The 25,335-nt window shown below is 37.7% G+C and overlaps 6 protein-coding genes across 12 annotated transcripts in view; 4 read left to right on the forward strand and 2 right to left on the reverse strand.

The window, feature by feature from the left end:
- The first annotated feature begins 403 nt into the window (after nucleotides 1–403).
- On the forward strand, nucleotides 404–4,393 carry LOC139772837 (angiotensin-converting enzyme-like). The gene is made up of 8 exons (XM_071706786.1): nucleotides 404–547; nucleotides 1,404–1,773; nucleotides 2,008–2,326; nucleotides 2,406–2,630; nucleotides 2,743–3,268; nucleotides 3,414–3,668; nucleotides 3,742–3,917; nucleotides 4,125–4,393. The coding sequence occupies exons 1-8, from the start codon at nucleotides 537–539 to the stop codon at nucleotides 4,157–4,159; spliced, it is 1,917 nt and encodes a 638-aa protein (XP_071562887.1). The 5' UTR covers nucleotides 404–536; the 3' UTR covers nucleotides 4,160–4,393.
- On the reverse strand, nucleotides 3,932–9,414 carry Gnf1 (germ line transcription factor 1). 2 transcript variants are annotated; one of them, XM_071706779.1, is made up of 16 exons: nucleotides 8,828–9,407; nucleotides 8,604–8,738; nucleotides 8,236–8,445; nucleotides 8,014–8,167; nucleotides 7,452–7,840; nucleotides 7,182–7,361; nucleotides 6,826–7,107; nucleotides 6,558–6,720; nucleotides 6,252–6,461; nucleotides 5,959–6,185; nucleotides 5,543–5,880; nucleotides 5,262–5,477; nucleotides 4,984–5,157; nucleotides 4,839–4,914; nucleotides 4,585–4,755; nucleotides 3,932–4,498 (listed from the first exon to the last, which is right to left on the reverse strand). In XM_071706779.1, exons 1-16 carry the CDS (start codon nucleotides 8,834–8,836, stop codon nucleotides 4,403–4,405), a joined length of 3,030 nt encoding a protein of 1,009 aa, XP_071562880.1. In that variant the 5' UTR covers nucleotides 8,837–9,407; the 3' UTR covers nucleotides 3,932–4,402. The 2 variants fall into 2 exon arrangements, with proteins under 2 accessions (XP_071562880.1, XP_071562882.1); XM_071706781.1 differs by lacking the exons at nucleotides 3,932–4,498; nucleotides 4,585–4,755; nucleotides 4,839–4,914 and having other exon boundaries at nucleotides 5,054–5,185; nucleotides 8,828–9,414.
- On the forward strand, nucleotides 8,618–16,545 carry LOC139772832 (DNA-directed RNA polymerase III subunit RPC1-like). 4 transcript variants are annotated; one of them, XM_071706776.1, is made up of 21 exons: nucleotides 8,618–8,753; nucleotides 10,016–10,118; nucleotides 10,274–10,409; nucleotides 10,486–10,635; nucleotides 10,709–11,056; nucleotides 11,154–11,480; nucleotides 11,550–11,687; nucleotides 11,761–11,958; nucleotides 12,046–12,282; nucleotides 12,364–12,694; nucleotides 12,784–13,033; nucleotides 13,108–13,337; nucleotides 13,415–13,765; nucleotides 13,825–13,993; nucleotides 14,076–14,418; nucleotides 14,499–14,686; nucleotides 15,048–15,198; nucleotides 15,285–15,443; nucleotides 15,504–15,704; nucleotides 15,877–16,010; nucleotides 16,150–16,545. In XM_071706776.1, exons 2-21 carry the CDS (start codon nucleotides 10,075–10,077, stop codon nucleotides 16,268–16,270), a joined length of 4,206 nt encoding a protein of 1,401 aa, XP_071562877.1. In that variant the 5' UTR covers nucleotides 8,618–8,753; nucleotides 10,016–10,074; the 3' UTR covers nucleotides 16,271–16,545. The 4 variants fall into 4 exon arrangements, with proteins under 4 accessions (XP_071562877.1, XP_071562879.1, XP_071562878.1 ...); XM_071706778.1 differs by lacking the exon at nucleotides 8,618–8,753 and adding an exon at nucleotides 9,582–9,980 and having other exon boundaries at nucleotides 10,067–10,118; XM_071706777.1 differs by lacking the exon at nucleotides 8,618–8,753 and adding an exon at nucleotides 9,582–9,976 and having other exon boundaries at nucleotides 10,067–10,118.
- Nucleotides 16,546–16,595: 50 nt separating this feature from the next.
- On the forward strand, nucleotides 16,596–17,649 carry LOC139772845 (parkin coregulated gene protein). The gene is made up of 4 exons (XM_071706798.1): nucleotides 16,596–16,781; nucleotides 16,862–17,180; nucleotides 17,247–17,396; nucleotides 17,467–17,649. Exons 1-4 carry the CDS (start codon nucleotides 16,677–16,679, stop codon nucleotides 17,625–17,627), a joined length of 735 nt encoding a protein of 244 aa, XP_071562899.1. The 5' UTR covers nucleotides 16,596–16,676; the 3' UTR covers nucleotides 17,628–17,649.
- Nucleotides 17,650–21,408, reverse strand: Glnrs (Glutaminyl-tRNA synthetase). Its single transcript, XM_071706785.1, has 10 exons — nucleotides 21,198–21,408; nucleotides 20,556–20,860; nucleotides 20,266–20,471; nucleotides 19,942–20,191; nucleotides 19,585–19,882; nucleotides 19,119–19,498; nucleotides 18,723–19,041; nucleotides 18,426–18,646; nucleotides 18,156–18,348; nucleotides 17,650–18,092 (listed from the first exon to the last, which is right to left on the reverse strand). Exons 1-10 carry the CDS (start codon nucleotides 21,318–21,320, stop codon nucleotides 18,042–18,044), a joined length of 2,346 nt encoding a protein of 781 aa, XP_071562886.1. The 5' UTR covers nucleotides 21,321–21,408; the 3' UTR covers nucleotides 17,650–18,041.
- Nucleotides 21,409–21,558: 150 nt separating this feature from the next.
- Chm (lysine acetyltransferase chameau) overlaps nucleotides 21,559–25,335 on the forward strand; it is a 30,184-nt gene continuing 26,407 nt past the window's right edge. The window contains exons 1-9 of one of the 3 annotated variants that reach the window (XM_071706783.1): nucleotides 21,559–21,823; nucleotides 22,032–22,506; nucleotides 22,603–22,845; nucleotides 22,944–23,204; nucleotides 23,279–23,461; nucleotides 23,588–23,870; nucleotides 23,975–24,266; nucleotides 24,427–24,671; nucleotides 24,930–25,116. In XM_071706783.1, coding sequence (XP_071562884.1) covers nucleotides 21,785–21,823; nucleotides 22,032–22,506; nucleotides 22,603–22,845; nucleotides 22,944–23,204; nucleotides 23,279–23,461; nucleotides 23,588–23,870; nucleotides 23,975–24,266; nucleotides 24,427–24,671; nucleotides 24,930–25,116 — 2,208 coding nt within the window. In that variant the 5' untranslated portion in view covers nucleotides 21,559–21,784. The remainder of the gene's footprint in view (nucleotides 21,824–22,031; nucleotides 22,507–22,602; nucleotides 22,846–22,943; nucleotides 23,205–23,278; nucleotides 23,462–23,587; nucleotides 23,871–23,974; nucleotides 24,267–24,426; nucleotides 24,672–24,929; nucleotides 25,117–25,335) is intronic. The other 2 variants (XM_071706784.1, XM_071706782.1) reach the window with 2 other exon arrangements.

Here is a 25,335-nt window from a genome sequence, read left to right on the forward strand (position 1 = left end):
CTTATAATGTAATAATTATTAAATAAGGAAGCGAAGAAAATTAGATACAAAATTAGAAACGAAATTTAGACAGATCTAAGGCATTTCTCTTGCGTATGGAAAAATATATTTAGAATAATAATGAAGTAATCTACTCGATAAAGCATTGATATTCATAGCGATAAAAAAACTAGGCGTTCTCTTTTCGGTCTAAAACAATCGACTGAAGAGCATAAAAATTATCATGTGAAACGATCGGGTTGAAATATAAATTCACGACAATACGACTTATATGACACGTCAGTAAACAACAGGACGAGTCGAGGAGCCGAGCGACAGGATTGTATTCGGATTTATCAGACAACGTAGGGGCTCGATTAGATGTTGTCCGCGAAGTGGGGAAGTTGCATAAAAGATAACGTGCCTCACTCACGGAGGTCAGTCGGCGATTGGGAGGCGGTTACAAATCGCAGCTGCGGAGGACGTTAGTGAAACTCTTCATTAAAACCGCTAGATCGAATTGTTTCGTAAAACGGTAAAAGGATAAGCGAATCGATATGCTGCGCCTGTAAGTATCCCGTTAATTTATTAACATAAACATGTGCTTTTCATGAGAATAAACTTGATGATTAATGATAATTTCCGTAACGAAATGCGGAGGAACAGTTACACGATATTACAGTGATTAATAATGAAAAATTAGTGATATTATAGTAAAAAGATAGGATCATATAATATCGTTATATTTTATGTTAACTGAAAAAATTATAATAAAAAATAGTTGCTCTCTACTTGTAATGTAGAATAAATTTCCACTTAAGTGGATTTCGCTCTCACCTCGCGAAATAATTAAACGAAATAATTAAATAAATGTTCTGCGAAAAAGGAAAATTTAACAGAAATTTATTAACTCGTTAGATCATGAATGTCGTCGTACATCCGGATATATTTAACGTAAATGCCGACCATCGGAATTCCGATAGAGTCGTATTACATACTCGAAGTACCATGGTCGGCATTTACGTTAAATATATCCGGATGTACGACGACATTCATGATCTAACGAGTTAATACGTCGGACAAGGCACTTCGCGCCTGGACGAGACTTTAAAATTATTGTTCGACCTCGGGGTGTCATTTAGCACCATGTTGCATTCCGCCGAACACTGTCACGTCCGTAGATATCGTTTATTGTGGCGAAAATGTCATAATAAATAGTTATCACAAAACATGTTTTATCAAACACTTAATTCATATCATAATATATGAAATAATCAGCTGACGTCCGATAATTTTTTTACATGCTTAGTACACTAAGTTGAACTAAAATATCTCGCCTTATTTGTAATTATTCTCTAATTATTGATTTAAAAATGTAATAATTAAATTTCTCTATAATTATTAATAAAATATAATTTTTTCAGAATCTTGGTAGCAGCAGTTATAACTCTAGTGGCAACCAAACCAGCGACGGAGGATACAGTGGAAATCAGCAGCGAAAACCCGCAGACTGCCGAAGATCTCCTGAACAATGCCCAACAACTCCTAAAAAACATCAACGCGCGGTACGCAGAATGGAGTAACAAGCAAAGCATCACCTCATGGAATTACGCGTCGAATATGACGGATGAGAACCTGGCAGAGAAGCTGAGAGTGTCCGCGGAAGCAGCGAATGCCTCCAAGCAGATTGCTCAGGAAGTGAACGCCTTCCCTTGGAGAGAATTGGATGATGAGTCTATCAAGAGGCAGTTCAAAAAACTCGGTATACTCGGCACCGCCGCTCTTCCCGAAGACGTAAGAATATACGAAAGAGATCTATATTAATCATTTTACTAATCATAAATTTTCCGCGAAAAATTGGCGAAAAGGAATAAGCTCGAATTTATTTCGAGAAACTGAAGTTCTAGTTTTAAAAGGTCCTGTTTTCTCCCTCGAAAATCCTCTTTAGCATGTCTATAAGACAAATATTAATTGATCAAAATCACAACCACAAGTTAGGTCACTACCGAATGATATATATGATTGCAGAGTTACAAAGAGTTCGAGATGACAATCAGTAAGATGGAAAACATCTACAGTACTGCGAAGATCTGCGACTACAAAGACAAGAACAAGTGCGATCTCGCGCTCGAGCCGGAGATCACCGAGAAGCTGATGTGTAGCCGCGATCCTGAGGAACTGAAGCATATCTGGATAGAATGGAGGAAAGCGTCGGGCGAGAAAGTCAAGTCTCTGTTCCCTCAGTATGTCGAGCTAGCCAACACCGCGGCAAGACTTAATAACTTCTCCGACTACGCAGAATATTGGATGAAGGACTACGAAGCTGCTGATTTCCCTGAGCAAATCGGTAAGATCATCCGCAGCAGTATCCGTACTCTATCGATCGCATGTGATGAAGCACTGATAAAACGGCAAAATCTGTACAGAGAACCAATGGCAACAATTAAAGCCACTGTATTTACAACTGCACGCCTACGTACGGCGCGAGCTCAGGAAGAAGTACGGCGAAGACATCGTCTCCGAAGATGGCCCGATCCCGGCGCATCTATTGGGCAACACCTGGGCACAGACCTGGTCGAATATCGCAGACTTCACCATGCCGTTCCCGGGCAAACAGCTGCCGGACGTTACTGCCACTCTAGTCGAACAAGGCAGGTTTATGTTTGAGTCTTTCAAGATATACTGCTTAAACCGCTTTATTTCCGGCTTATTTTTTACACCTGTATACTATGTTGTAATACCTCGTAACTCTTTGATGAGCAGGTTACAATGCGACGAGCATGTTCCGCCTCGCCGAGAACTTCTTCACGTCGATCAATTTGTCTGCCATGCCGGACACATTCTGGGAAAAATCGATTCTGACGAAGCAGAAGGACGTAGACATGATCTGCCACGCGAGTGCGTGGGATTTCTACGACGGCAAGGATTTCAGGATCAAGCAATGCACGCGCGTTAACATGGAGGATCTGCTGACGGCACATCACGAGATGGGTCACGTCGAGTATTATCTGCAATACAAAAACCAGCCTACAGTTTTCAAGGAGGGCGCAAATCCAGGTTTTCACGAGGCGGTCGGTGACGTTATCTCTCTCAGCGTGTCCACCCCTAGTCATCTCAAGAAGATCGATTTATTGAAAGATGACTCGACTGACCAGGAAGCACTTCTCAATCACCTCTACGTGAAGAGTCTTGACAAAATCGCTTTCTTGCCGTTCGCTTATATGATGGACCGATGGCGTTGGAATGTATTCCAGGGAAAAGTCACGCCTGACAATTACAACTGTAACTGGTCAGTTTTGAATGACAAAAATCGATCTTCGTGTTACTTTCTTTTCTGAGCAATATTCCTCCTCGAATAAAAGTTCAATAAATCAAATTTCCAAGAAATTAAATTTAAAAGATATTTTAAGCAAGTTGAAATTTTTTACTTTAAGGTGGTCGCTCGCTGAGGAGTATCAGGGCATCGAACCTCCCGTGGATAGGACGGAAGAAGACTTCGATCCTGGTTCGAAGTATCACATAATTGCGGACGTTGAGTACATACGATACTATGTGAGCTTCGTGATACAGTTCCAATTCCATAAGGCATTGTGCACCAAGGCGAAGGAATACGATCCGAATAATCCAGATACCAAGCTATTGAGTCAGTGTGATATTTACGGTAATAAAGATGCCGGAAATCTGTTAAAGTAAGTTTGATACGCAACGCTAGAATGTAAGAATACAATTCGAGCATAGAGACATTGATCGTATTTATGTTAGATCTATGCTGGAGTTGGGTTCTTCGAAACCATGGCCAGACGCGATGGAGAAAATCTCAGGTCAAAGGCAAATGGATGCGGCTGGACTTTTGGAATATTTTAAGCCCTTGACTGATTGGCTAATCAAAGAAAATAAGAAAACTAATGAATACATTGGATGGAAACCCAGTAAAAAACGTACGTACCATAAATATGTATATAAAATATTTCATGAAGTTTTATTATTCATATTTTATATATTATGTATATATCAGATGTATATATATACATCTGATATATTATAATATATATATTATAATATATATATTATAATATAATATATATTATATCTCAGATGTTATGACAACTGAGATATATCATTCTAATTATATTTTTTCGCTTTAGACTGTGTACAGACGAGAGCAGAGCTTGTGAATTAGAAGCTATCAATGAACTTTCGGAATAACATATTCCTCACTAATAAAAATACAAAATATATGACACACTACGCCAAGCATTCCGTTTTGAGCCACAATTTTCGATCTAACAAAGAACAAATCATTTCACGATTATACAAATCCGCTCCGACCAATTCGAGCAGTGAACAAGTGTTGACGTGACTGATTAATTTTGTTTGAAGTTTTTCTAAATAAAATGTACATTCCATCTTTTAATATTGTCTCTTATTTTGCTTTACCACGTCCCCTTCCGCGTTTCTTAGCTGGTTCGCCGCCTTTTTTCGTCGATGTAGCAGCTTTACTAGTACTAGGTTTTTTTGCCTAAAATACATTACGTAATCATATTTTTTTTTTCGAAAAATTGATGTATTTTATGATAGAATCACGAAAATAATTTTTAACCTTACCTTGATCATCTTATCAGAATCAACATCATCAGTTTCTTCATCATCTTCTTCTTCTTCCATGAAATCGTTTGAATCTTGCGTAGATCTCTTCTTCGCTGTAGCAGTGCTGTTAATTGCGTATGGCAGCATAGGAGGATTCTTTTGATACGCTCGTGTAAATGCTGCTTTTACCTGATATTAGTAACATTGATGTAATTAAAGTACAAAGCTATCACAATTGATTATTAATTAGAATATATTGATATAGCACATACTTTACTATCAAGATTAGTCGTAGGATCGCGAAGTCCTGGCCAAGCAGAGATTTCTATTACCGAATCCAAGTCTTCCCTGAGGAAAAATTAAATATCAGCATATATATCTTTCTGTTTTCCAATAGATTCAATGCAAAGTACGCACCTGGTTAAATGATACTTTCCCATAACATTTATCGCTGCTTCTATGCCATCTACACCGTTTTCTATCAGAGGTTTTACAATAGCGTTTCGAAGATGAGCTAAATAATCCATATTCAGGGCATCCTTATTTGCACCTGTGGCTAATCGCGTATGCGTTGTCAATTCTTGCATTAATCTAGAAGTAATACGTAGAGAACAAAGCGCTACTAATAAAGTGCGGTATAATCACAATGCATTACGTTATGATAAAAGTCTCAGTATTCTGTAATTAGTACTTACCGGTTAAATCTCGTTGCCTTCGAATTTCGTCCGAACCAGCTCGGGAATCGTATCAACCCATCAGTTCCTGACATTTCATTAGCCGGTATAACAAACGAGAAACAAGCATGCATCGGAAGTAGACTCCACATCATATTGCTTCTTATCACTTTATCGACGAGGTCTCCCTGAGATATACTATCAGCCGCATGGGCGATTCTTTCTAGCCTCTGACGACTGTGAATGTAATACAATTCATCAACTCTTAGCCTTCGTACAAATAATCGTAATTATATACTCACGGTGACGCTTGACATATTCTGACTCCCGAATAATTTTCTTGTATAAAAAGGGCTGCTCCATTGTAATCGTGGAAATATAAGCCGATCTTATCGTTCAAACTCATACTTTTTTGCTGTTCTGCATTGAATGCTATTTTTGTGACGTCGAATATACCGAGCTTGACGTTTTTATTCGAATGTTTCTTGTCAGTCTTCTCCACATGAGACATTTGACTGCCAAGAAATTCCAAATGATTTATTACTTGTCGAATGTCATAATTTGTCGACTCAATTAAACGATCGAGATCCTCCGTCGAGATCTTGATGTTCTCTTTAAAACACAGGGACTTCATAGAACTCTGTAAAAAAGAACAAGATCGAATTATATTAAATGAATTATAAGAAACGTTACTCGAACCAGATTCTATAAATCATACCCTGATCTGTTCTACTCTGAGCTTCTGATATTTCAGATCGTAGCTGTGCGTAGAAATGGTTTTCACCTTCGTATTAAATCGATCATTACATATACAAATAATTGGCACTTCCGTGCATTTGATTAAACTAACTAATTCTTGTAAGCCACCACGATCTTCGTTACCAGCCATACCGTCGACCTCGTCCATCAACAGTACGTGTTTGTTTGTGATTTTTTGCTTGGTGCCTGTAATATATACGTGAGACAAGAAAATGGTATTATATATTTTAAGATTTTATATTATATATTCACCTATGACGTAATCTTTCATTGTGGTATTAGATAACAATCCTGAGACTGCTTCTTTCAGAAGTGTCTTGTTTCTCGTATCAGAAGCATTGAATTCCACGAGATCGTATCCCAATTCTTTACAAACAATTTGCACAGTTGTTGTTTTACCAACGCCTGGTGGACCGGACAGCAAGGCAGCTTTGAAACTTTGACCATGAGTTTGCTTGCCAGCTTTAAAACAGAAACGAAATTAATCAGATTAATATCCTCATTTTATCTTCAGTATGATTTCATTTAAAAAAAAAATGATAATGAAAGCTGACATACTGCCATCTTTGTATTTGGGATCCTGACGATTTTTATGCCAATCACGTAACCATACGTATAAGTTGTGTGCACAGCTCTTATCTCCCTGCTGACCTATGATCTGCTTCATAGTTTTGGGTTTATACTTTTCAACTAACAGTTCTGACCCAACACTTGTAGTTACCTAGAAGAATATAATGTCGTTAATATAAAACCGTGTTTTAAGTTTTATTTTATTTTATATCACTTTTGTATGTGTGCACATTGTCAAATTGATATCTAAACTTACCTCTTGAGTACTACTGCTTGTATCTGAAACTTGCTTTGATACCGGTGACGTTTTTATCTTTTCAAGTGAATCTAATGGCGGCGTTTTTATCTTTTTAGGTGAATCTAATGCTATTATTTTACTCGGTGATGGCGATTTATCGTTCTCAGATTTATTCGGTATTTTTTTCATGTTTAACTTCGCCTTTGTCGGTTTGATAGCTTTAGCTTTACCTTCCGGTCTCGTGCGAATTATTTCTAAAAGATCATCCTCAGATATTTGTTTGATGCCTAAACTATTGGCCTGAAAATTTATTTCGTGTAAACAAAAAACAAAAGGTATGTGCAATGTGTGTATGTAACAATGTGAAAATGTACTTTTGTCAATTTGGTTGGGCCAGCCTCATCTCCCACTATAATATATTTTACTTTACTCGATACAGTGTTTACGGTCCGACCACCATACTTCCGTATTAAATCCTCAGCTTCATTCCTTTCTAATGAATCCAAAACACCAGTAATCACGAAACTTACTCCGGCTAAGCAATTCTCGGCACCCTGAAAATCGAGGCAATTAAAAAATCTTATAGAAGTTTCTATATTCTTTTCGGGATTCTTTAACGTTGTGTTACATGTAAAGCTTCTTACTGTAGGGATCTCTTTTGAACCAGGATTTCTGGCGCCACCTCTCTGAAGATATTTTTCGTACATTATAGCACGCTGTTTCTTCTTTTCTACCCTTTCGTCAAATAAATCCATTTTGGCTTTCTTCCTACTTTGTGACTTTCCTGTATCTTGGTCTTCTTCCGATACAGAGGTAGATGTTGAATTATTCAATTGCTTATCGCTTATATCCAAGTTTCCGTTAATACTGCCTTTCTTCTCTTTTTGTCTCGGAGGAGAACATGTAATAACTTTTGAATGTGTATTACTTTTACTGGGAGACATTTTTACCTCCTCGGATTTTAGTTTACTTGTTTTATTATTAAATTCTTTCAAACAGATATCATATTTACTGCTCTTTTTGGAGTCCACATCTGTAAAATTTCTGTTATGTCAAATTTATGTAACAATGACTGTATTCGTATTTTACTGCCAGTACTGAAAATCTAGTTTACGTCACGTATACTATAAATTTTCAGTACAGCCAGTAAAATACGAACACAGTCAATATCACTAAGGATTTAATTAATTGGAAATATAAGCATACCTGTTTTAACTACTGCAGCTTCAGATTTCTTAGGGGTAACTGCATTTTTAGCACTGCTTTTATCTTTCTTTTTATCCTGTATCACAATATCTTCGACGGTGTCCAATTGTTTAAGCACAGCATCAAAATCTTCGTCATCATGAAACTCGGATTCCTAAAAATTCCAGAAAGCTGTAGAATGTTTCTTAATTTCTCTATTTACCTTTGCTATATGATATTTACCACTTTTCGCAATTTTCGGCTAACTTTTGTTTCTTCTACTCTTGTTATCGGCTTCTTGCCGAATACTTCACTGAGAGATACCTCTGTGCATGGCTTCTGACTCTCATTTTTCTTGCTCTTGGATTGAGAATTTTTCGTAACGATTTCCACGATCGTGGTGTCATCCTCAGAGTCAGACAGAACGGAAACTTTCTTTGTTTTTCGTACGACCTGTGCAAATTAATTATCTAAATTGGCATTGTTGCAAACAACAAAGAGAATTATAAAGGATTTACAAAAGAAATATAAAGAAATTATACAAATAAATAACTATGACAAATAAAACTACTATATAGATAAATAGAGATGACGTAAGGAAGAGATAACACCTTAGTGCGTTTTGCAGATGACTTTGGTTCTTCATCCTCGTCTGATGAAATGACGCGTCGCTTCTGAGGCTTCGAGACGACCGGCTCACTGTTTTTCCGGGAACTCCCGACCGGCGCAAAGTAGGATCTGATGTCCTGCGGAAAAGACACGTGCGTGATAGTTTGATACACATGAGATCAAAGCAATGAAACGCAATTAACCTAATCTGACACTCGTTACGTACCCGCGGCATCTTCGCGGTGTATTCAGCGGCGTGTATCCCGTTCGCACCAGTCGCACCTGTCACGCCGGCATAATCGGCCGGCGTCTATGTTTTCGTGCGGCAGCAACGAACGATTTTCCTACGAGACGCTGCGAGACGCGCAATACTCGCGCGTTCAGCGCGTTGCACGGCGACACGCAAGCGCGAGCGCGCGACTTTCATTTGTCGCACGAGAAGCTTTTATATTAATTTATAACACCTCAAATTGGCTGCAGGATAAAGAATTTCTGAAAACTCGAGAACCGTCTCTGCGACAGACAATCCGCACGTCCGGTCCGAGAGATTTGCACAGGAATATTAGGCAATATTAGGACGACTTTGTCCCACTTTGTCCAAAAATTCTGATTAACCGAGATCGACTGATCGACGATTAATCCAATTGGCACACGATAATAATACCAGTCTTATCCCAAATTAAAAAAAAATAAAATAGAAAATACTTGAAAAAATAATAAATAAATAAATAAATAAATATAAATAATTCAACCGGCAGAATTGCTAGCAAAACTTCCAATTCTACAATTCGTCGTCTCTGATCTAATTTTTTTAAAACGACGAAAAATTAATAACACTATTTGTGTTGACAAAATAGTAGAGAGATCGTAGAGATATTACTTGATAAGTTAATCACTGATTAAGGCTACGGTCAACGTGACGCTACAAATGCTTCGAAGCATTCCTCTTCTCTTTTCTTTCAATGAAGAAAGAAGGAGAAGAAGAACGCTCCAAAGCATTTGTAGAGTCACGTTGACCGTAGCCTAAGTTAGTCGGAGTTTGGCCGTCTAACCTAACCTAACGCGAGTCGGGTGTCGGGTGTCGAGCCACCGCCAGCCTCGTGTCGGGTTCGCGGACGATCACGTTTTCCTTCGTGAAAGCGATTTTCATCCCTTTAAGAATTTAAGATAGTTATCCTATCTTTTGCACGACAGTTTATTTTGCGTTTTGCAGCGATTGCTACAAACGTACAGGTAGGGGGGAAAAAAAGGTTAACGATTTTTCTGTCAGTGATACTCATAGGTTAACATTCGTACACACGTGTTTGAGTCCACTGTATACGTGGAAGAGAGATTTCTCTTCAGGTTGCCTATTGTCGAATTTTGATCGAAAAAGGCAGGTATAACAAAGAGAAATTATTTATTTGCATTGCAGGAATATGAAAGAGGATTGATTTGATTATTTGCGATTGTGTATTTACATCAGGACCAAACATGGTGAAGGAACAGTTCAGGGAGACTAACGTCGCCAGCGAAGTGTACGTAAACTCACTTGCTTTAACGTATTTAACGAATGAAGTATTATTATTGACGAGTTCTCAGAGGCAATGATATCGTTGGTAATTTGTACGCAATGTTATTGCGACACACGAAGGCAACATGTGGTCTTCTACTTGAAATTTTCTGTGTCCAGCTCCCATATATCCTTCGGAGTGGATAGCATGCACGACATGGACATGCAGGCCACTGTGGAGGTGATCTCTAAAAACTTGTACAATGAGGATGCGAAGCGTACTCCGGCTCTGAATGGAGCGCTCGATAGGCGCATGGTATTTGAAAGTTGTATAGCCCTATGTTGTCTCTATCTTGCACAGAATTGTTTAGAACTGACGCTTTTGTTCGTAGGGAGTGAGCTCCACAGGAGTTGACTGCGAAACGTGCGGTAAAAAGCTGAACGATTGTGTAGGACACTTTGGCTACCTGGATCTAGAACTGCCAGTCTTTCACGTTGGCTACTTCAGATCTATCATCCAGATTTTGCAGACGATTTGCAAGGTAATGCGTAACTTCATCGAGATTCAATAATTTTCGCCAATTGCGTCCCGTACTGACAAATTAATTTCTACAGAGTTGCGCACACGTTTTGCTAACGTCCGAAGAAAGAAGGCATTTTTCACGCAAAATACAAAATCCGAATCTGGGATATTTATCGCGTAAAGCGTTGCGTAAGCAAATCTGGGAGAAAGCGAAAAAGAAAGCGGAATGTCCGAATTGTAAAGCAAATAACGGCCCTGTGAAAAAGGCTGGTTTTTTAAAAATTGTACATGAGCAGTACAAGAACTTAAAAAAGACAGATCCTATTATTCAAGAGAAGTTGGCTGAATTGACCCCAAAGATGGATCGCGACAGAGAATTTAAGAATACAGTGGAGCAAAATTACAGAGCTGTACTTGATCGATATCTGTATCCAACCGTGGTATGATTTAAAGAAGGAATATTATATGTTATAATTGTTTAATATATTTCTGTGTGTACAATTTATATAATTTTATAACATACGGACATTCTTTAAGGTTGAAGAACTTTTTAAAAGAATTCCAACGGGCGATATGTGTCTCTTGTTAATGAATCCTAACTGTGCAACACCAGTAGATTTGATACTAAGAAGGATTCCTGTGCCACCAATTTGTATTAGACCTAGCGTTTTATCTGACCTAAAGGCTGGTACAAATGAGGATTATCTGACGATGAAACTGTCAGAAATAGCACTTATCAATGACGTTATTCGCAGACAAAATGGAGTTAATGTAAATTTGTACATGGAACATTGGGATTTTCTTCAACTGCATTGTGGTCTTTATATTAATAGCGAAATGTCTGGAATACCTCTACATATGCAAGTAAGTTCTGAACAAATATCTGAAGATCTGTACCTTCTTTTCTCTAATAATATACAGTGATTCTTTTAGCCTAAGAAGTTTGGCAGAGGTATAGTACAAAGACTGAAAGGAAAACAAGGTCGTTTCCGAGGTAATTTGTCTGGTAAACGTGTTGATTTTACTTCTCGTACAGTAATTTCGCCCGATCCAAACCTCAGGATAGATCAAGTAGGTCCCGTGACAAATTTAAGCCGACAATAATGGTACAATGTGTTTTATAATATTGAATCTCTTTACGCAGGTTGGTGTACCTATACATGTTGCAAAGACCTTAACGTATCCTGAAAGGGTTATTCCATCAAACATAGAACTAATGCGAAAATTAGTCAGAAATGGCCCGGACATACATCCTGGAGCGAACTATATACAATATAAGTACTCGCAAAACAGGCGATACCTTAAATATGCCGATCGAAATAAAGCCGCTCAAGATTTACAGGTAATCTCCATATATTAACATGGTCTTGAGATGTATATATATGTCAGGGCTTTAATATATTCTAATATACCAATTGCCTTTTTATAGTACGGTGACATTGTCGAGAGGCATCTTAAAGATGATGATTTAGTGCTGTTCAATCGGCAGCCATCCTTGCACAAATTAAGCATAATGACACACAGAACCAAGGTATTGGAGCATCGAACGTTCAGATTCAACGAATGCGTCTGTACACCATATAATGCAGACTACGATGGTGACGAAATGAATCTTCATTTGCCGCAGACTGAGGAAGCCAGAGCGGAAGCGTTGGTTTTGCTAGCGGTAAATACCTGATCGATATACTTCTGTAAAATTATTGAATTGCGTATAAATATGCTAAAATATTATGTTTTTTGTTTTCAGAATAAATCCAATCTTTGTACACCTCGCAATGGTGACTTATTGATAGCAGCAACGCAAGATTTTATCACCGGTGCTTATCTCTTGACCCAAAAGGACACGTTTCTCCAGATAGAGCAAGTTAGATTTGCTCTTTGCCTCTTAGCCGGCCCAGACGTTTCCATGGTCGTAACTCTTCCTCCGCCTGCAATCGTAAAACCGACGAAATTATGGACCGGCAAACAAATATTCAGCTTGATTATACGACCAAACATGGAATGTCCTGTCAAAGCAAATTTAAAAGCAAAGGGCAGGAAGTGCGAGGAAGAAGAAGAATTGTGTGCTAATGACTCTTGTAAGTTGTAATGACTCATAAGCTGTATATTGTAATCTTTTTTACGTATGTTTCTTTACGTTTGTTAAATGATCAAATTAAATCCACAGGTACCACCATTCGCAATTCCGAGCTTCTAGCGGGAACAATGGATAAATCTGTATTGGGCTCAGGATCGAAGCAAAATATATTTTACGTTCTGCTGCGTGATTGGGGCGAAGATGTTGCAATCACAGCTATGTGGCGTTTAACCAGAATAACAAATCATTTTAATTTTGACAAAGGAATTTCTCTCGGTATCGGTGACCTTATACCCGGTCAAGGCCTTCTTCGAGCCAAGGAAAAAGTGTTGAACGAGCAGTACGAATATTTCCAAGTTTAAATTCGACAGATTGCTTTAAACAAATAACTAATCTCAATACTTCTTTTTTCAGTTACTCCACATGTAACGAATACATTCAACAACTGGAAAAGGGTCTTCTCGTTTGTCAACCTGGATGTTCACAAGATGAAACACTGGAAACGAAAATACTGAAAGAGCTTTCGGTGATTCGTGACAACGTTGGTAAAGTGTGCCTAAAGGAACTTCACCCTACTAACACTCCCTTAATTATGACACTCTGTGGAAGTAAGGGAAGTGACATTAACATCTCTCAAATGATCGGTAAGTTTAAGTAAACATATAAATATATTACTGTTCTTAATTGTTCTGATGCTATTTGACACAATTTCTCTCTTCAGCTTGCGTAGGCCAGCAAGCTATCAACGGGCGTAGAGTACCGAACGGATTCGAAAATCGTGCATTACCTCACGTTTTGGCACGTTTAAAGACGCCAGATGCTAAAGGCTTCGTTGAAAATTCATTTTATTCTGGATTGGGGTCCAAGGAATTTTACTTTCATGCGATCGGCGGTCGGGAGGGTCTCACGGATACCGCTGTGAAAACTGCGGAGACCGGATACATGCAGAGGCGGTTAATCAAGAGTTTAGAGGACCTGTGTATCCATTATGATATGACAGTGCGCAATTCGATGCACGATATTATACAGGTTCCGTACGGCGGAGATGGATTGGATCCTACGTATATGGAAGGTATGTGAACGTTATTCTGCATTTCGCGTGTAAATGGGATAACACATATTTTTTTACAGGTAACGACTGTCCTGTGGACTATAAAAGAGTGTACGATCATGTGAGAGCGAAAATGCCTTATAAAAATGAAGATCCTTTGGATGCTGCCAGCGTAGTAAAGGCCACAGACGAAATGCTAAACTCTGAGGAGTACAATTGCCTAAGTGAAGAATTTAAACGGGAACTGACGTAAGATAATATATAATAAATATATGATACTCGACAAATTTTAGTACTTCAGCTTTGACGAATTAAACGTTGTTTTTCGCAGAGTATTCCTGAAATCGAAAGTCGCGCGAAAAATAGCATATTATCAAAAGAACATCACATTGAAATCACCGGTGGTCTCGCAACTCGAACGTCTCACCGTCTCGCAATTGGTAGAGTTTATTCACACGTGTAAGGAGAAGTACATGAGAGCTAAGATTGAACCGGGCACTGCTGTAGGCGCACTCGCCGCGCAAAGTATCGGCGAGCCGGGAACTCAGATGACACTCAAAACGTTCCACTTCGCCGGTGTAGCGGCCATGAACATCACTCAGGGTGTGCCACGTATTAGAGAAATTATTAACGCGAGTCCGAAGATCAGAACTCCCATCATAACAGCGGCATTGGTAAGTAACTAATTGTACTCTGACCACACGCGTGTTCTATGTGGAATTGGATCTTAATCATCTAATCCTTTATTTTGCAGGTCGATGATACAAATTCTGAGTTTGCCGAACGAGTGAAGGCAAGAATCGAGAAAACGACTCTGGGAGACGTAGCTCAATATATCGAAGAAGTATATACGCACAATGATCATTACCTCGTAATAAAATTAAATATCGATAGGATTAAATTGTTGAAATTAGAAATTAATGCTGAATCTGTATGCAAGAAGTAAGTATGTTTAAAAGCTTAAGATTTTTATTTTTTTATTTTTATTACAACCATTAATCTAACCGACTGTTAACTATCGAAATTGCCAACTCCTGTTGGCTATTCTGAGAAGTTAACGGTTAGTTAGAAGTTAACAGAACGTTGGAAATAGTGGCCCTAATTTAATTTATTCCAATATGTAATCGCAAAAAAAACAAGAATTTACTTGATTTCTTTCGTTTCATGTCATAACTCGATGTAACTATAGTGAAAAAACAGGAGTTTTAATAGTATATACACTTTAAGTTTATAAGTAATTTTTTGTTAATATGCTTTGGATATTATAATTGGATTCGATAACAAATGATTTATGCTTCTCTAGACTCTGCGTTTCAAAATTGAAGCTGGTACCAGAAAATATAAAAGTGTTATCCGACCAGTCAACTATTGTTATTCGGCCAAGTCAACAAAAAGGTAGTTCAAATTATCCATTTCGTCAATTGACAGAGGCTATTCCAAATATTGTAGTAAAGGTAAAAATATGCAATACGATAAATTTCAGTAGAGTGTTAATTTATGATATGGGAAATATTTAATGTATGTTTATTTTTATTTGCAGGGCTTGCCATCAATCAATAGAGTAATTGTACATAATGACAACCTTACAGTGCCTAAAACAAATAAATTTACACTATTTGTCGAAGGAGATAATTTTAGAGACGTTATGGCAACATCCGGTATCCTCGGCAAGAAGACGAAGTCGAATAATACGATAGAAGTGAGTTGAGAAAAACCATGCGAATATTGGATAAAACATTTATGATTTATTCCATCTTAGGTTTTCAATACGCTCGGAATAGAAGCAGCAAGAGCAACTATCATGTCGGAAATTAAATCGGTAATGGAAAATCACGGAATTAGTATTGATTGTCGACATTTAATGCTCTTGGCAGATTTAATGACTAGCAGAGGAGAAGTGCTTGGTATTACGAGACAAGGATTGGCAAAAATGAAAGAATCGGTTTTAAACTTGGCATCGGTGAGATTTTTTTATTTTTCATTATTTCACCCATTCCTTTTACGTGCTTTTTATTATACAATGTGAAATTCTTAAGCTTGGTTTTTTAGTTTTTAAATTTAATTTTAAGTATTTATAGTATTTTAAGGAGAATCGTGGAAATACTTTTCGTAAACTAATTATTAATTTACAGTTTGAAAAAACGGCGGATCATCTATTTGATGCGGCTTATTACGGACAAAAAGACAGTATATGCGGCGTATCGGAATCAATCATAATGGGTATTCCAGTTCCACTAGGCACGGGAATCTTCAAGCTGCTTCACAAATATCCTTTTCATATTACATTTATATATATTTAGATATGGATACGCGAAAAGTTAACTATTATATTTTTTATACAAAAAGATGACGCATAACTGGATATTCAATATATATTCTCATAATTTTCCTTAATAATGAAACACAGCAGATAAAAGTGAACCAAGCAAGAGGGAGCTTCTATTTGATGATCCACAGTTTCACAAGCCACTCCGTTCTGGAAGACGACTCCAACGAACACGACCGCGTCCAATATTACAAGTTTAGTATTAATAAAATATTTTACATTTAATGACAAGGAAAAATAAATTAATTTAGTAAAAAAAGGTATCCTTTCACGTACTGTACAGTTTTTGTATTAATTCTAATCATATTACTTATGTACAAAGCATTATTTAATTTATATATGATGATTATATATAAAAGTATTAATAAATACTTTTATATATAGGCATTCCGATATTTACTTACTGTCAGTAACCGTAATCATGTAAATACTGAATAGATGTCATGATGTCAATAGAAATTTTGTTGCTAAGAAACAGTATTGTTTGATCTAAATCCGTTCCCTACCTACATCCTACATCTTCGTACGCGTATAGTCTCTTACAACATTCAATTAAAATGTTCTAATGTATAACCCAGTATCGAAAGAAAGACATCAGGCACTGAAATGGTGAATGAAAAAGAATTTTGGACGGAAGTGCGAAAAGATATACCGCGATACAAAAAAAGAAAGCCACGAGTAGTTCCTGCATTCACTATCCAGGCATTGCAGGTAATGCGCATTGATGCGCATTATAGAATAATGACATCTGATGAACGTAACGCGATAATACGGTGTCAATTTTGATACAGGAAAACACGGTCGTTGCGAAACCTCCGCGGTGTGGACTGTACAAGCCTCGTTCACCGAAACCGTCGATTTTTAGGAAATTTTACAAGCGTGGCGTATTCCCTATCTCTTTAGAGAACGACGGCTACGATCAGAAAATTAATTGGAAAGTAGATATAGAAAATTTGGATTTCCATCATTATTTGCCAATGTTCTTCGATGGATTAACGGAAACAGAACAACCGTATAAGTTTCTGGTAGAGCAAGGAATATCAGATATGTTAGAGCATGGTGGGCCAAAGATATTGCCCGTTGTTCCTCAATTGATTATTCCTATTAAGAGTAAGTTCTATAATCCAATTTAATATAGAAGAGATATTCATATTGTAATTAAAAAGACTTTGTTAGACGCTTTGAATACAAGAATGCCCGAGATAATTTGCACCACCATGAAAGCACTTCAACGTTTAGTACGATCTGCTGATTGCGTTGGCGAAGCTTTAGTCCCGTATTTTAGGCAAATCTTGCCTATCCCAAACTTACTCAAAGATAGAAATGGTAAGGACTCGTCTGTTTAACACTTTCTGTATTCGTATACAAATAGAACCAAGATTTCTTGTGATTTCAGTAAACCTTGGGGACGGTATCGATTATTCTCAGCAAAGAGGAGAGAACGCAGCGGATATTATACAAGAAACGCTTGAAGTCTTGGAAAGATACGGTGGCGAAGATGCTTTCATAAATATTAAATACATGGTTCCCACATACGAATCCTGCATGATGAATTAATAGGTAGAAGATGACACTATAATCTTCTTAATAGATTTATTCTTTATTCATAAAAATATAATTATCACAAAATCAAAATGCATGCAAAATTTCACAAGTTATATCTAACATAAGACATAATGTAATGAAAAAAAAAGAATATTAACATATATATTATGAAAATATGTACTGTATTATTACTTGAAACTTGAAATTAATAATGACATATTACGTTGAAACAATATATTGTTATTTAAAAATTCTTATTTTAAAAATTCATAAAAAAAATATTTATTAGAGATAATAAAAGCAAAATGTTTCACTATCACACAGTAACGCATGCATCTTGCATCAGCGTAGAAAAAGTATGACAATAGTAAAAATAGTAGTAGAGATGTTTTTTGATGATACAATATTATATTTCAAAAAGTATACTTATATCTTTCCTGTATCTTCTTTCAATGTTACAGTGCGATTGAAAACAAGCTGAAATAAAAGAGAAAAAAATGTTAACGCAAAATGTATATGTGCTGATATTTTTACACTTACCTTATTAGGTTTGGTATCGGGATCGACAGAGAAAAAGCCTATACGTTCAAATTGAAACTTATCATATACTTTGGCTGTTTTAGCTAGGCTGTTGTCCATGTACGCTACAATTTCTTTTTTGCTGGATGGATTAATATCACTTAAAAATCCATGCGGTACCTCATTTGTATCCTCCGGATTTTTGTGTTTGAACCTGAGAAATTAAAGATATTTTCATTACATCACTAGTGTAAAACCTTCATAATTAATAATTTGAAAAATGTTACTCACAAACGCTCATATAGTCTAACAGATGCCAGTATTGGATGGGACACCCAATGTATAAATGCCTTCGGTTTATTCTTCTCGGAAACAGGATCCTGTCTAACAATTATGTTCGTAATGTTACCGCTGGCATCCTTCTCGATACTTTCAAACGTTACTACGACACCTGCATGCTTTAAGCCTACAGGTTGTTTTGGTGTTAAGCGTCTAAAACCTTTCTCTTCAATCTACAAATATTGATATCCAGATAAAATCATAATTGTAAAAAGTTTTCAAAAAGGTGCAGGAATATATACTGCATACTTCTTTGAAGTCTGTGGCTTCAATGTATACAATCTCGTCAAATGTAATTTCATGATGGCCCCTTTCTGGCTCGTTAGGAAAATCGGGTACGGTGAGCTTTATGGCGTTCTCTTGAGGGAAATTTTTTATAGTTAATTTGATAGGTTCTAGAACCACCATATGTCGGGCAGCAGTGAGATTTAGAACATCCCTAACAGCTGCTTCCAACGCTGCAGGATCGACGGTTGCTTGTGCACCAGTTACACCCATTTGAGCACAAAAAGTGTTTATAGCTTCCGATGGAAATCCACGTCTACGCAGCGCAGTCAACGTAAACAATCTATTAAAAAAAGGCAATATAACGCATTAGTAATACATCATTAATAAAATATGAAGATCGTATTCGTTATATTATACCTGGGATCATCCCAATCGGACACTATTCCTTCTTGTATTAATTTGGCAATTTTTCTTTTAGAAACTACAGTATAATTGACGTTCAATCGACCGTATTCCCACTGTACGGGACAATAAATATCCAAAGAATTGCAGAGCCAATAATAAGACGATCTCCGCGACTGGAATTCCTTTGTGCAAAGAGAATGAGTGATATTTTCGACGCTATCGCACAAACAATGGGTGTAATCATATGTGGGATAGATGCACCATTTATCACCAGTTCGGTGATGCGGCGAATATTTTATTCTGTATGCAACAGGATCTTGCTTGCCTTCCTCTAAAGTCACTTTCATACGTAAGGTTGCCTCTCCTTCTTCCAACAAACCATCTTTCATATCCTATTTAAAAAAAAAGCAAGCATATATATAGCACTTAGGAGACAAAGAAGAAAGACAATAAGCTCTAAATACAAATTTTTCATTACATTAAATAGCTGCAAGCTATCTTCAATTGGCCTATCGCGCCAAGGACTCGGTGGAGGATTGAAACCTTTTATTTCCTCGCTAGATTGATGACAAACATAGGCTAAACCTTTCTTTATAAGCTCTTTGGCCCAGTCGTACAATTGCTCGAAATAGTCCGATGAATGCGTGATCGCAGCCGGTTTGTAACCAAGCCATTCCACCATTTCCCGTATACCGACAAAAAATTTCTCCTCTTCTTTTTCAGGATTTGTATCATCATATCGTAAGTAGCATATACCATCGTAAGCGGCAGCATATCTGTGAGATACATCTCTTTCATAATGTATTTCGCTTTCAAAACCGAAGAAAATACATACCCGAAGTTGATATTGATGGCTTTTGCATGTCCAATATGCAAAATTCCGTTGGGTTCCGGTGGGAATCTCGTTATCACTTTGCCACCAGTGGCTTTCAAATGTTTCTGCAGCAGATTGTGAGTATTTGGTGTCACGATGTAACCGTCGGTTTTATAATTTTCCCCAGGCTTATGAAAGTGAACTTTGGTCTTCATGAGTTCGCTTATAGTTTGTGCTCCTCCCTTCTCACCAGTCGATGTCTCCTTTTGTTCTGAAAATTTATCAATCTTTCATTAAACATAGACGTCCAAAATATTTTTTCAACAGTGGCCATATATAGCTCACCTTCCTTCACTTCTGGCTTCTTTGCTTTTGTCTGCTTGTCCTTCGGCTGTTTCACTTGTTTAGGCACTGGTGCAAGGTCAGCGTCAACTTTTGGACCCAATAAATCAAGGAGTTGGACATCAAATTCATTCTTTATCGCTTTACCATCCGCCCATTTTAAAATATTGCGTACTTGTTGCATCAATGGACCAGCATTAAAGCGGTATCTATTTAAAAGATATAAATTATAATTACTTATCAAGAAACAATTTCTCTCACATTTACATAATTAATAAGATAGTTTTATTTACCTCTTTTCCAATATCTCATCTTTGTGCGCCTTTATAATCTTCTCCACTTCCTCTTCTATTCGTTCAGGTAAAACTACCACTCCTACGCCACAGGATTCTTCAAACTTAGTTATATCAAGATCATTGCTCACATTAGCTAACAGGTAAGTCAATGCGGCGTCCACCCTCTGTACACTGTCTAATTTCTTCTCAACTATGTAATTAGTAATAAACGGTATCTTATCTGCAATCTGGTTTTTGATCTTGGAAGCTAGATGGTACAGCAAAACGCCAGTATCTTGAGTGATAGATCCATGTTTAGTTGCCTATAAAAATTAAATATAAATTCTAAATATACATATAAATAAGCAAATTTTAATAACAAACATCCTGACATCCTGCCACACACACACACACATATAAATATATTACGCAAAATGTATGATGTAATTGCATCAAATGTAACAAAGAATAATGATGCAACAATTTTAATGAATCGCAATACAATGATGTTCCGATTAATTCCTGAAAATACCTTAATTTAACTTAATATCTATTATATTTAATTTAATATTTTAATTAATTAATACTGATAATAAAACTCGGTGGTATCTCTAACATTCAATTGTTTCGACTGAGATTCGCCGGTAAATCCTCACCAACCTCGCTTATAGCCAGCTTGAGATTCTTCGTGACGTTCGCATTTTTCAGGGTCTCCTTGGCCTTCTGCTCGCTCAGGCCGATCGTTCGAAACAGCTTTACGTCTTCCTCGTTCCCTACCGGCATTTTATTCGGAAAATACAACTGTCACACCGCAGAGGAACCAAGAACCCACGTGCATGCGTTCGCCAAGCGACTGAAGCGACCATATGGCCATATGGAGTAATATGGACCGCTCATATCATATCGCTGCTTTATCAACAGGGAAAAGTTTTTGATTAATTGGAATTCGTCCATTGGCTCGTGGTCGATGCGTACGAAGCTTAAAGCTAGCGCATCTCATGTGATCGTTTTGATGTGAGCTTAACAAAAAGCGTCGATGTTGGTCGATGTGTATGGAGGGTATGGAGTACTGTACGGAGTAATAACGGACTACGGACACATACGTCACGTAGCGAAGTATGTGCTTCGTAAATACATGCTTCTTTAAAGCGCGACGCAAATGAAACGGGCGATTCGTTCTAACAAAAATCCGGCGAGAAACGAAGATATTTGGGTAGAGATGACGTTTAGTGATGTCCACCAGCTAAATGAGAGGTAGCACCGCAAAGATGACGCCTAAACGGAAGGCAAGTGTATTTGTAGGTTATGGCAATTGTAGAGCGAACTTCTATGCATTGTCTTTATTTATCATCATGATAAATACGTTTGTTTGTTTTCATTGTCTTTTTCATTAATTTGAAAATTGATTCTTCAAACTTTTTGCTTTAAGGAAAAAAATCTTTTGCCCAAAATATACATGTCGAGGCACCATATATAATATATGTTATTTTATAGACTACCAGTTCGGAATCCACATCAACGAGCAGCTCTGGCTCTTCGACAAGTAGCTCGTCGAGTACAGTTTCAGGCAGCGAATCCAGCTCGTCCGACTCGGAGAACTCCAGTAGTTCCGCCAACAGTCAAAAAGCATCCGATACAGAAAGAACTAAGAAAAAAGTGCCGTTTCCAGTCACCCGTCATGTCAAGTCCAAGACCGAAACAACATCTGCACCGTCTTTGGAAAATAAAAATAAAGACAGGCAGCCACCGAAACCCAGATCTTCGGTGTACTCTTCCGAGTCAGAAGAATCGCCCAGCAAAGCAAAATCGCCACAAAAGAGGAAGCCACCAGCTAAACCAAAGGCTACCGCTACTGTGGCGCCAGTTGTGAAGACGCAGAGATCTCCCACAAAACCAGTGCCTGCATCAGGACAGCATAAAACTGCACCAGTTTCAAAACCTACCAATGCCAAGCCCAACAAATTTTCTGGTGAGTTCATTATTTTGACTTTGTCAAACATTTTATATTCTATGTGATAAAATGTATGTTTTTATAAAGCGATACATAATTGCGATAACTTTGAAGGTTCCACAAGTGCCACCAGCAAACCTCCCGAAAAATCTGGGAAAACAACGGAACCGGTCCAGAAGAAATTGAAGAAGAAAAGTATATTTAGTCCAGAAAATAGTAGCGAAAGTGACAGCGGCGTTTCGGCAAAAGTTAGCGCAGTGAAGCCAACAGGTAGTTCTGCAAAATGTTCCAAAAATCCACCAGCTAAAGCAAAATTGAGTGACACCAAGCAAAAACCTACAGCAGCAAGCAGACCTGGTAAAGAATTCTCACTTATATACCAATAATCGCAAATATTTTGATTTTTTAAATATAAGCTTAATACAACACTGTTTTTGATGTATTATTTCCTGTAGTCGCGAAACCTGTGCAACCACAAAAGTCTGACAGTTCCGCGAGTTCAAAGAGTTCTGGCGGTTCAGCGTCCTCAGGTAGCTCAGACAGTAGCTCCGATTCGGAATCGTCCGAAAGCGTCACTAGTTCTCAGCCTCAACCAAAAAAGAAGGAAACGCAATCTAGTACATTGACGAATAGTACTGTAACGAGTGTGCCACCTAAGAGGCCCTCGGCAGCAGTCGCCCCGGTAAAACCGCAAAAAGCTGTTGCAAGACGGCAAGGTTTGTTAAATTCCTTACCAATGCGTTGGTGCGTTGATTAAAGAATAAAGAAATAAATATAATTTTTTAAACAGGTGCTAAAGGTCTAAAGAGCGACAATGATGGAGATGCGTCCGCGAGTGAGAAAGAGATGGATGATCGTGAAGCGTCACCTTCGAAAACAGTGACGAAAGGCAAGCGGAAATTGCAAACACGCAAAGGAAGTAAATTACTCCAGCTACAAGCAAAGGCAGACACTGATTCCGAATCTGATACAGGTATATAGCCAAAAAATGGTTTTATATCTTGATGAAAGTCGTACTCATTCAATACTCAATTAGAAAAATGATAGTATGTGAGCATATTCGCAAATTGTGCTAATTCGCATAATTTGTTGAGAATAGCTGAGAGCAAGAGGAGCACGAGCAAATCGCCTGTTAAACGTGCTGGACCGTCCGCTGCCGCCAGACAATCCTCCGGAGCCGGTAGATCAACGCAGAATAGTGGTACCACTACAGGTGGCAGAACAAATCAATCATCTTATAATCGAGCACGTGCAACGAAGGAGCGTGAATGTCCGCTAGCTGCGTCCTGCGATTCACGGGGTCATCTCTCTGGAAAACTCGATTTGCACTTTACTCTGGAAGCATGTCCGCTGTATCACAACACTACGCCCCAGGCTTGTGTGTAAGTTGCAGCTCAGATTCCAGTTTGAGATCAATAATGATGTTAAATCAAATTAAAAACACATGCGTTTGATGGCAAATGTAAAATAATATTGACTTTTCCAGAGAGTTTTATAAAGAGAGAAAAAAACGAGAGGAAGAACGCAAGAAGGCAATAATAAATCTAGCCAAGAAACCCAAAGGTGTTCATCAAACTAACGAACAACGTAATTACCAACTTAAAGTACGTGAGATGAGGAACAAATGGAAGGGTAATACCGGCGATGGTAATGAAAGCGATAGCGGCGGTGAAATGCAGGGGAATGAAAAGGACAAGCAGCCTCGGCTCAATAATCTTACACCTGATTATGACTTGAAATTATTTATGGAGGCCCAGGCGATAGCCAGTGAAAAAATCGTAAGTATTCAATTTATACCTCAGTTAATATAGTATTACACTATGAATAATTGATATTTAAAACTTAAATTGATTTTTATTAAATTTATTTTTGATATATTTTCTTTTAAGTGCATATTATTGCGCTCTTTTATACATCAATGCTTATTTTATATTTAAGGAAAAAGAGTTACAAGAATTGGACTACGATGGAGAAGGTAGAAACGGTGGTGGCACTAGAGTTGTGGAAATGGGAAAATGGGAAATGGAAGTTTGGTATCAAAGCCCGTATCCCGAAGAATATAGTCGCGCCCCGAAGCTTTATCTTTGCGAATATTGCTTGAGATATGCGAAAAGCCGTCAAGTTTTGAGGAGACATCGAGATAAGTGTTTGTGGAGACATCCCCCGGGACACGAAGTATACAGGTAACCACATTTTATTCGGTATTCTTCTTCTATTATTTACACTCACATTTTATACCATGGGGCATTTTTAAAATTTTGAACAAATATATCCGTGAAATATTAGGTAATCTAGATTAACTATAAATAATAAAATTTCTCTTTTTAATTTTTATATATTTTGGATTATATTTTTTGCTAAAGTTGTGTAACGTCTGTAATGGATGTTAGGCCTTAGGGTGATAATCCAAATTATTGCATATCTGATTTGTCGTTTCACAGAAAAGACAAGATAGGCGTGTGGGAAGTGGACGGTAAGCGATACAAGCAGTATTGTCAGAATCTTTGTTTACTGGCCAAATTCTTTCTGGATCACAAAACGTTGTACTACGATGTCGAGCCGTTTCTTTTCTACGTCATGACAATCGGCGATTCTGAAGGCTGCCATACCGTCGGATACTTCAGCAAAGTGAGTACATACCTACTTGATGAATCACCATGTCAATTTTTATTCGGTTCATGGAAATATTTTACGCGATCGCGCCGTCGTTATTTCTCGAGTGTCGAGATTGTAACTGTATCGTCGCTGTTCGAAACGTTCTCGCGAAGCCTCAAAAACCTCGAAATTTTTCATCAATTCGAATTCGACGGAACCGACAAGTTCCATCGTTTGATCTATACGATCCCC

Source organism: Temnothorax nylanderi, unplaced genomic scaffold (genome assembly GCF_030848795.1).
Source record: "Temnothorax nylanderi isolate EJ_2023f unplaced genomic scaffold, tnyl_v1.0 TNYL_tig0054_pilon, whole genome shotgun sequence".
Lineage (NCBI taxonomy): Eukaryota > Metazoa > Arthropoda > Insecta > Hymenoptera > Formicidae > Temnothorax > Temnothorax nylanderi.